The 12,343-nt window shown below is 36.9% G+C and overlaps 1 protein-coding gene across 2 annotated transcripts in view; it reads left to right on the forward strand.

The window, feature by feature from the left end:
- Positions 1-12,343, forward strand: part of STX17 (syntaxin 17) — a 35,559-nt gene that overhangs the window by 20,161 nt on the left and 3,055 nt on the right. For both annotated transcript variants that reach the window (XM_050891875.1, XM_050891874.1), the window contains exons 4-7: positions 5,184-5,403; positions 9,348-9,466; positions 9,550-9,600; positions 11,690-11,776. In XM_050891875.1, coding sequence (XP_050747832.1) covers positions 5,184-5,403; positions 9,348-9,466; positions 9,550-9,600; positions 11,690-11,776 — 477 coding nt within the window. The remainder of the gene's footprint in view (positions 1-5,183; positions 5,404-9,347; positions 9,467-9,549; positions 9,601-11,689; positions 11,777-12,343) is intronic.

Consider the following 12,343-nt stretch of genomic DNA (forward strand, 5'->3'; position numbering starts at 1 on the left):
CATCTATTTTTCATCAATTTACATTACTTTGAAAATTCAGCTGTCACTATTAGTGAAGCAAAATTACTGCTCTGAAAAACAAATACTGAAAAAAATGAGGAATTTTTACTCTTTTGTATGAATAAGTTTTATTGGTTTGCTGAAAATTGCTGTTAAGACTTCTGAATTCCTTAGGAAGTCTGTCATTTTTCTTGTATGTCCAAGACATCTGTAGAGGAAGTCGCATTCATAAACCACTTACAAGGAGCAGAATATGGGAAGATACTTTGTGATTTTAAAGATAATTCAAAAAACTGAATACTTATAATAATTCCTTCTCTTATTTAAAACTGTGTGCTGAGTAATAAAGTAAGCTTAATGGACAGATGTGTACAGTCATTTTCAGCAACAGTGATTTAAAAAAAGAAGTTTAAATGAAGCCCTCCTTTGGTTCATTTGTCTCCCTTTGTATTTTACTTTCTGATAGAAATTTATAATTTATTCTTCATTTTTTTTATTGAATGTGTTTGTAAAGATTTTGAAAAGAATGGAAAAACAGTGCAGCTTAATTATGTATGACTTCTCTGTTTCTTTCCATTTTGGATGTGTTGGTAGAGTCGACAGATTTTTCATAGTACTTGTGAAAACCATGCCTCTTCTAATTTACTTTTCTGAAAAAAATCCATTATATTTATTCACGTAATATAGTGAATCCACCATCCTGGTGGATCTCTCAGACTTACCTCCAAATTTGTGGACGCTTTAGAAAAATTGGGCTCAGACTTTGTGTCCCTACCTCAGTTCTGCATCTGTTCAAGAACAACAGTGAACCTAACTCCAATAAAGTCCTTTGAGACCTAGGGATGAAAGCACTATATAATAGCTATGTAACATTAGTTTCATTATATAGCAAAAATATGCAAACAGCGTAAAGCTGGGAGAGACTAAGGGATTCTGGTGGAGAGAACACAATTAGAATTCATAACGATGTTGAGAAAAGACCTGAAAAACCAGTACATTTTTGGATGAGGACAAGGACAATCGTTGGCTGTATAGATCCAGCATGGGAAGCTGTTAAGGCAGCACTTCTGCAGAAGAGGACTTGAGGGACACAGAGTAAAAGTGAACCAATTGTGTGGTAGTGATACAAAAAAGCCAAATAACGTAGTGGGATGTATAAATGGGAGAGCAGTCAGTGCGATCTCCCATACAGTCTCTTTGGGCAGCAGTAGTAGGATCCCAGGTAGAATAGTTAGTCCAGTTTGGGCACCACACCTTTACGGAAGCTATGGACTGATTAGGCAGTAATCAGGGAGAGCAATGAAAATGGTCAGAAATTGAGAAAACAAGACTTATTTGGAAAGATTGACAAATTATTTGTTTTGCCCAAAGAACACCTGACAGTGGTGTGCTGTCTGTTTGCAAAGATGGAAAAGATGGTTGCAAAGGGCACAGGGCTTGTCTTTCTCTGTTTTGAACAGAGAGGATTGGAAATACCTGGTTTAAACTGAGGCAAGAGAGATTTCTGTTAGACATGAGGAAAATGCTGTAGCAATTAGGATAATGAATTCTTGCAGTGTAATATCAAGGAGGTTGTAGCTCTTCATAAAGAAGTCCTTTTAAGACCAGATTAGATAAACAACTGTCAGAAATAAAATAGGAACAGCAGATCATGCTTTGAAGGGATGACTTCCCAAGGGTTTTGCCAGCTTTATTTTCCTACAGTTTTTGTGAGAAAGCCATTTGAAACAGAGACTGTTATTTGGGTTTGGAAGTTAACAGACAAAAATTGCAAATATTATAAAGAAAAATTCTGTGTCTTTTGGGCTGAATTTGGTGAGTTCAAAACTCAGGAGTTCCCAGAAATGAAAACAGAATTTTGTATTACCTTCCTCGCTAAGTAAGCTTGGTTTTAAAAGTGGAAACAGTTGGGAAGAGGGTGATATACCTTTATGCTCTACCCAGAAATTAAACTCTGTCCCAATAAAATGATTATGAAAAGAAGTCACAGTCATTTGCATATCTATAACATTTATCATGTTACTCCCTGGTGAGCTCCTAAGACATGTCTCCTCGCAGCAGGGCTTAGCTTTCTTGCTAGGCTGAATCTGTTTAGCTTCTGTTTAATTGACAGTAAATGGAACAAAAGTCCTCTCTCCAAAACCACAAAGGAAGAGGTACTAGAATTAAATTTCACCAAATGGGCAAATATCATCATCTGATTCCTTCATCTTCTTTCTCACAAGTATTTCTCTTTGATCAGCAAGGTAATAATGAACAGTGAAAGTGAAGATCTGATTTAGCCATTCCTTAGGGTGGGTAGTTCGTATCTCTTGAAGCTGCTGTTCAGGATTTTTGAAAACTCCAGCTGCAAGTTGGTGGTTGTGTTGGTCACTGCACAGTAACTGTCTTCATTATATTCATGCATTGGCTATACTGGTAATTTGCCCCAGCTGCAGCTGCAGTGGTACAAATCCCTGGCAGAGCTACGTTTTAACTCAATTTCAACTGGGAAATTTTCATTTTGTTTTTAAAGAAACTGCTTTGGAAGCATTATTAGCTCATCCCAAACTCACTATTGTCACTGTTTCACAACATGTTTTTGTTTGGCGTGTCGTTTTTTTTGCCTCCGTTATGGCCAAAGACAGGATAATACTAATTTTGTTTCCTGAAACAAAGCAGCAGGATCAGCTTCACTGGGTTGCCTGCATGTAATTCTCACAAAATAGATAATTAAATGTTGTGTCTAGATAGTCCTGTTTTGTCTTTTAAGTTAAATTCCAAGATTTTATAAATCGAGAATTTTGGCACATGGTGGACTACGACAGTGATGACATTCTCCCTTTTTCAGTACTTACAGAGAGACCATGGGAGGAGGATAACAGGAAGAGCAAGGTAGATTAAGATGAGAAATGTATGAGGAAAATTATTGGGTACCATGTTTCTAATTCAACTCAATATCTTACAACGTTATTTTTTGTATTTCCCTTTTTTTTATTGTTAATCAGTGTTTTTACCTGGGGTTAGCCTTAAATGATGCAGCCTAAATTGGCTAGTAGTACTCTTAATTTAAGCATACAATAGAATATGCTCTTAGTAATTTGACAAATGATTTTTACGAATCAATAGTTCTTTCTTTGGTTGCCTAATATGGCTTGTGCAGTGTTACTGCAATTTGTTGTTGAATTAATTTCCTTCTTCTTTAATTATATTTCTACTATATTTTTCATACATGTTAAAAAAAATTAATTCTACTAGTGTATATAAATAGAATAAGTTCCATCTAGTTCCTGCTCTTCCAGGTAAGCAATAGTGCCTTTCTAAGGCATTACCTGTATCTGGTTTGTATTACTGAAGAAAACCTTTCTTTTTCTAACAACTCACTGGTGTTAATCCATTCTCTTGTTCTGCTGTGAGAAGAATATTCAAAACAATTGGTAAATAGTGCAATAAATAATATAATTTATTATATCACCTTATAATGTAATGCAATGAATATTATTTTTATTACAGTCTTATTTTTTTTATAATTAGATAAAAACTCTGTCCTAAAACAGTAAGTGATATAATTTAAACTATAAATGTCTTCTTTTCATTTGTAGAAAAAGAAAAGTCGTGTGCATTTTTAGATTTTAAAAGCCTAGGCAATAAAAAACGGCTCTATTTTTGCTGTAGACAGAAATTTATCTCTCAGAAGATGCCTGCACACAGACTCTTCTTGCTAGTTGTGAATAGTTTATATCTTCTCAAAACTCTTGTAACTAAAGAAATATTTCTGTGTTTTATTATATTTGATATTCCAATCAAACTAATATATTCATTCTTCTTCTGAAAAAAGAATATAGATATTGCAAAAAAAGTAATCCTTCTCCTTTGTCCCTGAAGTTGGCTTTACAAAATGAAAATGATAGTTTTGGGGTAGTTGGGGGTTGCGAATGGTTGTATCCTGAAGTGCTATAATCACCACAGTCGCTTATTATAAGAAAAAGCAAATTTTGAGAAGCAATCACTTACTTTATTTGGATATTATTTTAACTTGTTGCAACTTATGTAAATATTTTGGCAAAGGCCTAAATTGATCACAGACACTGAAATAACTTCAGTAATTACGTAGTGAATTAATTAGTTAAATACTTTAATTGAAACCCAAAATAAAACAAACTGACTTCTTTACTTGGAGAAGTGGATAAAGTATAAAACTGACAGCAAGAAAATCAAAATATTGATGGGGATGGCTTCAAAAATTTTTCGCCCTTGCTTTGAGATTGGCTGATACTATGGATAAATTAGTTTGCCAGAGAAGATAATAGGTACCATCTCTTCCTTGATCTTTGGTTCTTACTCTCCTGGAGCAGATAGCTTAGTTTCCCTTATGGAAAGTACACCACGTCCAAAAAGACTCAGCAATATGTCCCAGTGACACCTCACTGCACTGTTCAGGGACTGCTGTGTTGGGAGCTGCCACCCCCATTTATTTTTTTTTATAGATAGAGAACTGAGTGAACTCACAAGCAAATATTAAAAATACAGCAGACTTAGCGAGCCTGTTATGATGTAGTGGCACCTCCGAGTAAGAAGCACTTGGAAGTACAGATGCCATCCTCTATGGATAGTGTTGAGCTCTGGTTGAGATGACTAAATCGCTGTCTTGCTCAGTATCAGTGTTGGCTACAGGACTGTCATCCGCCTTAGGAAGAGTAGGAGGTGGGTCATTTACTCAGAATGGATCATCTTCAGGTTGAGCTACCTTAAGTGAGGACAAGCCTATTCTCGGCAGAGCGCTGTATTTTTTTATGGGGTGACTCTTCTTCAAGAGCATTATAAAAAGACCAGGGAATAGCACTGGGTCACAAAATAACAGAGTCTGGGAGACCCAGGATGGGTTCAAGGGGGGGATTGACTGTGTTATCGGAGGCACAGGCTTTTACAGCAATTGGGGGCATCTTTGACAGGCAAACCAGCTGCAGTCAAACAATGCAGTCTGAAAAAGAAAATGGATGTAGAGGAGAGGTGACCTGGAACATAGGGATTGCTTGAAACCTGGGACTTTTGAGGGTTTTTTTGGTCTTAGTTTATTAAAACTTAGAAATGGCACTTTTTATGATTATTTAAAGATAATCAAGATGATAGTTGCTTCCCAACTACTGAAGGTGTCTGGTGCTCTTACGTAGTAAGCTACAAAATAACTCTTAAAACTGTTACAGCAACTCCGTGCCAATATGAGAGAGATGGAGAAACTCTGTTTGCGAGTCCGACAGGAAGACATCCCAGTTCTGCAGAGAATGATAAATCCCGTTAAAGAGGAAGCTTCATTTGCCATAAAAGACTTCCTGCAGCTCCATTCTGAATCTGCAGAAGAACTTAAAAGGCAACTTGAAGGACAGGAGGATGCCTCTTTAATCAGATCTGCAACTGTAGGAGGAGGTAGTAGAATTTCATTTCTGTGTCTATCTATATCATTGTATCCAGTCTGCAATTTCTTTGACCAGATATAAATGAAGTAAACAAATGAGATTTCAGTTGAATAGTAATTGTTAATCAAGAAGTGGATTTCTTTCCCTACACCACGCTTTTCTCGTGACCTGTGACTGAGTTTTGATAAGTGGAGAATGCTCTAATTAAGTATCTGAAGAAATTAAATAGCTGTGGCCTTCCATGAGAAAGATGTTCTCTTTATGTTTCAGCCTATCCTTTTTTTTCTTTCTTGTTTAAATTAATTGTATCAAATACCTGATTACAGCTACCTGTTTGTATGAAGACTGACTTAATCTTTCTTTGGGTCGTCTGTGTTATTATCTTTCTCTACCTGGCAATGCACTTACACTTCCTTTGTCTTCCTCTAGCTTCAAAAGCATTCATAGAAACTTTCTTGCTACCATTTATGCCCCTTGGTAGCTGCAATTTATTTGTGTCCTAGTCTTTCTGATATTAACTTTCCATGCTTAGGTTATGGCTTGTACTCATCTTAATTGTGTGTCAAATTCTTGATATCCAGGGCATTGAAGAGCTCTTGCTGAAGCCATAAACATTTTCCTCTGCATCAGGACAATTTGCTGCTATCTTCAGTACAGCCTATTTTATTGGTGTCTGCCAGCTCTTCTGCAGTTCTTTATCCTTAGGAACTTCTTCCCCATAGTTTCTATAAATCAGTTTGCCGAATTTGTTGATATCTTTTTTGGGGGTTGCTCGTTGTCTTCAGTCTTTTACTCTGAGTTTTAGAATAGTGAACTCTGGTATTCAGTGATCCCCTTCATCCATATTAGCCATTACTTTCAGGCTCAGTGTGAGCTCTTCTCTCTTATGATCAGAGTTAAATTTAAAATATCTCTTCTTTTGGTAACTTTCTGCAGTTGTCCTCAATACATTCTGGTATTTCATTGGAAAGGCCTTGTCCTGGCTTATTGCTTTTCTAACAGTTACATAGGTGGTAAATGGGAACTAGAGTTTTATTTCAAAGAACAGGACTGCTTTTTTAATCTGAAATACCTTTAAAGTATGGAGGACATTGAGCATAACAGCACTTCAGAAAGACAAGAAATTGATCAGAAAGATTGGGATGAGAAGAACAGAAAAATATTACTAAATGACACGCTCCTGTAAGTCCGCTCAAGAATATGGAAGTAATTCACCCCATTTAAAGTGAAACATACAGACAGGCAGACAACTAAATACAATTAAACAGATATTTTTTTCGAGTTTGCCTGCCTGTGAAAGCAGTTCTGTTGAATTGCTAACACAGATGCAATATATTGCCTCTTCTTTTGTGCGTAGAGGCTGCAGTCCTGAAAGCAAATCTTGGCTGCTGATCTTAATCAAAGGAGCTTCAGTATGCCCATTCTTTGTAGCATGTTGCTTCCCATCTGGTAGAGAAGGAAGGAGTTTACAAATTCAAATCGCCCATTTAGAAGGCATGTCAGTGATATGATGTAGTCCCTTCCCCCCTTCACTATCCTCAGCTAAGGTCCAATAGAAATGGAATTTAATTGCATTTTAAACAAATATTAACAAAAGGTGAGACTCCGCTCTTAAAATTACTAAAATCTTTTAAGCAACATATTGAATCTTCCAGAGCGTTAGATTTTTATCTTGAGTGTAATGAGGTGCGAACCTGCTCTATGAAATCTGCAGAGGTGTTTTGTATTATTGCATTTCTGTGGAGATGCTGTAAGCGAACTGGTGGAGCCACTTCCATTCTCAGTTCTATTAAAATTGGTTAGACTTGATAAAACATGAACTAGTGAATATAAATTTCTTACTCATACTTTCAGCCCAAATGTGACTTCACCTTCTCTTACCCTTCTTGTTCTTTACCTTAGTTTTTTGAAGTGAGTAAAGAATTTTGCTTGAGCAATTTTTTCCCCACCAGCTTTTAGTTATTAGAAAATGGTAACAGTGTAAACCTACTTACAATTTTAAGTTCTCTCAAATGTGTGTCATGCAAAACTTCGGTATCATTTATGTACTTTGAAGGATGTGATTTTCTACAATAGGTCAGCATAGATTGTTAAGGGCAAACCAGAGTAGGGAACGTAATTTGTGAGGAGGCAGTTTTGCTTAGTGAGCTGTTTTGTTGCTTTTGAATTATGAATATTTTAATTTCAACCAACTTAGCATGCATGTGGCTGATTAGGGAAGAGTATGCTTTTCTTGGCAGAAGAAACTTGATTTTGAAAAAGGATTGTGAAGGATTGAAATGGAATAAAATACTCAAAACCGATGTTAAATGTCAGAATATGTAGCAGAATTGGTTTCTCCAAAAATGCACACATTTGGATATATGATTAATTATGTTGAAAAGGGAAAAGCAATATTCTAGAACTGAGTATGTAACAGTAATTAATCTGATCTTATAAATCAAAAATATGTTCTGGAAGAACAGGTGATGATTGTAGAAGGTGAAGTGCCTTCCATGTCTGGATTCTTAAAGGGGTAGTGATAATTAGAAAGAAAAACAAGCCCAAAATAAAATCCCAAATCGCTTACTCCATCGTTGTTACTCTGCTTACTTAGTAATTATGGCTGAATATCAGCTTCATTGATGCTAGACTTCTCTTGATCTGAGAGTACAAAGATTAGGTCCTTAATGTATTTTGAGATACTGGGATAAAAATGTTGAGAAATGGACAAATGTTATGAAAATGTATAATTTTTATTTTATCTTAAATTAATTCCATGAATAAGCATGCACTATTACTGATTTTTTATGAATATGATTATTTGTTTTCCATTGTTCATATCTGTTGTAATAACAGTTGTATAATACTATTATAGTACCTTGGCACATTCATTGTTTCTAAAGAAGATTTTAACGCAATATTTACACTTTAGTATTGTTAGACATATCTAACCAGTCTTCCCCATATTAAGCTTTCTCTTGATACTACTCTCCCAAGGAAGGAAACATCAGTGTCCTACTAAAGTAGCCATCTTCCTTCAGAAATTGAAGTTGTCTAAATTAACATGATCTTTGCACTGTGTTTACATACATACGTTCTCCAGTCTGCCTTTCATACTCTCAAGCTATTCCTTAATCCTTGCTATGACAAGCCAAACTTGTTATTTTTCTTTATTACCACTTAATTACCTGTCCATTACATCCGCAGTGGCTCAAGACTGGGCTCTTTGACTGGAGGAGGTATGTGTGTGTCTGTTCATTCTATCTGCTCTCCCCCATGCCACCTAGCTGTCTCTCATTCCCCATTTTTTCCACCGTACTTTGTCCTGATGTCTTCTGCATTCAGTCCAGGTGATTTAGAAAGGAAGATAACTTGAGAATGTCTCCTTTACACCACTGAGCTGCAAATGTTTGTCATCCTCACAGTACCGTTACCCAGCTGGATCCAGCACTGAGTGCTGGGCAGCATGTTACTTGGTTTTCACTGCTTCTACTTTGAAAGCTTTTTCCTCCAGCTTCTTTTAGTCCCAAATGGCTGAAAATCAAACCGGTAGCATAATAATCAATCATAAAATGAGTAACTGTCTGTTCAGTTTTGGAAGCGCAGTGTTTTTATGTGTTGTATGTAAATGAAAAGTTTTTGTCCCAAGCTCAGTTTTCTTAGCTCAGTTGATACAAAATTAATTAACTGAGCTTGAATTCAGGACTATAATTTAATATCATTCTCAGAACTGATTGTGAAAGTGTGCTGATAGAAATGAATCCATTTCTTTGGCAATACCTTCCTTCTAAGAAACTGTCTAGTGCCGTGAGTAGGACTTTTCCCTATATGATCATTTTCAGAGCTGTTGCTTGGCTTGAATTAGGTTAAATATCAATTTATTCTTGAGAAGCATTAAGAGCAAGAAACCTTGCACGTCACCTGCATTCTGGTCCAGTGCATTTATTTATAAACATCATGTTTCTCATTCAGAAACTTTATATAACACGGAAGTGAAGGATGGCTCCCAAAGTTTAATCCAGATCTACTCCCACCTTCCTGAAATACCTCAGGAAGAAAATGCAGCTGAGTCCTGGGAAACTTTAGAACAGGTATGTTGGAACTCCCTTACTGCTGCGTCGGTGCTCTCGTTTTTAGCAACTATTACAAAATAACATTTGTTTTTTATTTGTAGGACTTGATTCAGCTTAGCCAGTTGGTGACTCATTTTTCTCTCTTAGTCAGCGTAAGTATTAATTCTGCATTCTGTCCTAGATAGAGTCTTGTACAAAAAGAGGGCGAATGGGTAACTCCTAGTTGGGGGAAAAAAGATGAGCAATACTTCTGCCCGTAGTCTGAAACTGAGGCTGAGCTAGTATCACTTGATCAAAGTGACAGAATAGCAGAATAACATTAACTGAATTTATTCAGTCCAGTATTCAAGACTAGAAAATCCTAGTCACTGTTAGGAACTTCAGGAAAATGCCAGTAGAGGCAGAGCAGTTTCCCCACAGTGAGCTGAGATGCCTGCACGAAGGTGCTGTCTTTGCTACTTGGAACCTATGGTAAATAAACCTGTAGTTTCAAAGCCGGTACATTAGATACTTTCCAAAGTCATAGGTGATGCATATAATGTTTACATCAAATTGTCTAGCAGTAAGGTGAAAGGTTTTCTTTTGATTTTCAAGTGCCAACAGAAAAGGAATGTTCAAAAGCATTAGTTTTAACTACTCAGCTGCCCCGTCTGGTTAGAAAACTTAACAACTCTTCCTTCCCTACATCAGTGACTCATTGCTACAAGTATCTTTGTGGCTCACCTTGACAGAGCCTGAATCAGCAGGAAATTTTTTAAGGAGGCAATAGTCTTCTGTTTCAGCACTAGTGCTGGTAATTGCGCCTGAGTTCTTGGCACTAGAGCAACTACTGATGTCGCCAGTGCCCTTGGCCACAAGCTGAACCTTAGTAGAAGCCCTACAGTGTTGACCGCAGACTTCTATCCAGGTCCCATTCATTTTTACAATTTCTAATCATAATGGTGACGATAGCCTTCACTGCACAGGGTGGGCGTTTCTCAGGTACTTTTTCCTGCGTAATCGGGAGTACTAAAAAACCCTGAAGTTTCCCTCACCTTTATCACACCCTTTCTCTGCTCTCACAAAGCTGCCAAAAGGTCTTCATCATCCACACTCAGTTCCCAATGTTTAGTTCTTCCTGTGTCACAGGGAGTTTAAATCCACAATTCTCATCTCCTAGGAGAGTTCTTTAATCTCCTTGCTGTTGGGTTAGTTGGGATAGATAAGCTAGCTTTTATCCTTTCAGCTGAATATGTGCTGCTTCACATATACAAAAAAGAAAAAAGACTAAGATTCATTAGGCTGGAGAGTGACTGCAAAAATTTTTATTCAGTAGCCTAAATGTTAGCAGCTTTAGCTAAAAAGGAGGAGTTCCTGTTCCCAGGACTTTCTGGATTTTACACATAACCATCATTAGATATAATAGCAAGCATCTAAAGCGTGTGGATTGGATAGTAGATGAAGATACCAGAGCTGGTGGATTCAGCAGTTTCTGAATTAGAAAGAGGAGGAAAGTTCAGAATGCCTTTTATTTTAAGCTGAACATTAGCCATCTCATTATTTTGTGACATAAAACAGCCTGGGTACTGCTGAGATTAAAATAAGAACAAACCAACCCACAGACCCCTTTATCTTCTGCTGCAGTGTTCTCTCAGAGAGACTGCAGGGGAACCTGACTGCGTTTGGAGAAAGGATGGAACGTTTTTGTAAAATCAAACAGTACAATACGGAGCAACATCAAGTATATTTTCAGTACTGTCACTACTCTATTTGTAAAGTTAAGTCAGTGTTTTATAGTGTCATAATTAAACACTTCTGTTTAGATTTCTTGGTGCAGCTTTGTATATTGGAGCTGGTACTGATCTTATAAATGCTCTTTATAGAATTTTTTTTGAACGTGAAACTCAGCGGGAAACAAAAAGGCTAGTTTGGATTATTTTTCCCTTTGGAATGTGAGTTCATCTATTCACAGAAAAGATTTAGAAATCATATGTTTTGGGTTGTTTTCTCTAACTGCAGCAACACACTGTATAATACCCACACCATATTATTACTTAATAGTTAAGATTTTTTTAAAGTAAGTTTGTAGTTTCAGCACAGTTTATCAGATGCTATTAATGAACCACCATTAAGGCTGCACGGCTGCAGTGTGTAGCGGATGAAAGCGGCTGTGGGGCCCTGATTACAGGCATTAAAATGGTGTGTATTGGCTCACTGCTGCTTCCCAGCAGGTTACCTCACTCATAATTCCTTTGCATCTAGTCTCAGCAGGAGAAGATTGACAGGATTGAAGACCACGTCAACAGTGCTGCTGTGAATGTTGAAGAGGGAACCAAAAACTTGAGGAAGGTAGGGATCTGCTCCTGCTGGTGAATCAATGGTACTCTGCCTCCCAGCAATCCTCTGTATTAACCCAATTGATCTGCCGTCTTTAATGCTGAGGGAGCCAGCAATTAAGGAAATAAGGAAGAAATGACCCACAGGTAGCAGGGGAAAAAAAAAAATCAATCTCTCTTGTAATTTTCTATCACATCCAGGCTAGTAGGAAATACAATTTTTTTTTTTTTTTGCTTTTTTTAATGCTATTCTGATCCTACTTTGGTTTACCTGCAAAGACACGCGCATTCAACGATTGGCTTACAAGAATCAAACAAGCGTAAAACAACAGGTTGATGATAACATGCAATTTCAGTCCCATTCTATGTAGATGTCAGTGATAGTTGCTAATAAGCCACAAACCTAGATTCAGGCATGTTACTGAAAAGTCTGAGCATTTTCTCAGTTTCTTGTTTGATTTAATGATAGAGACCAGGTAATAAATAGCATACGTAATCAGCCAGAACCATGTAAAAGGACCTGGTTCACAACTGCATACAGGATAGCTCAGTTTTGAATTGTTTTTAGTACGTTGTGTCA

This window comes from Gymnogyps californianus, chromosome 2 (genome assembly GCF_018139145.2).
Source record: "Gymnogyps californianus isolate 813 chromosome 2, ASM1813914v2, whole genome shotgun sequence".
Lineage (NCBI taxonomy): Eukaryota > Metazoa > Chordata > Aves > Accipitriformes > Cathartidae > Gymnogyps > Gymnogyps californianus.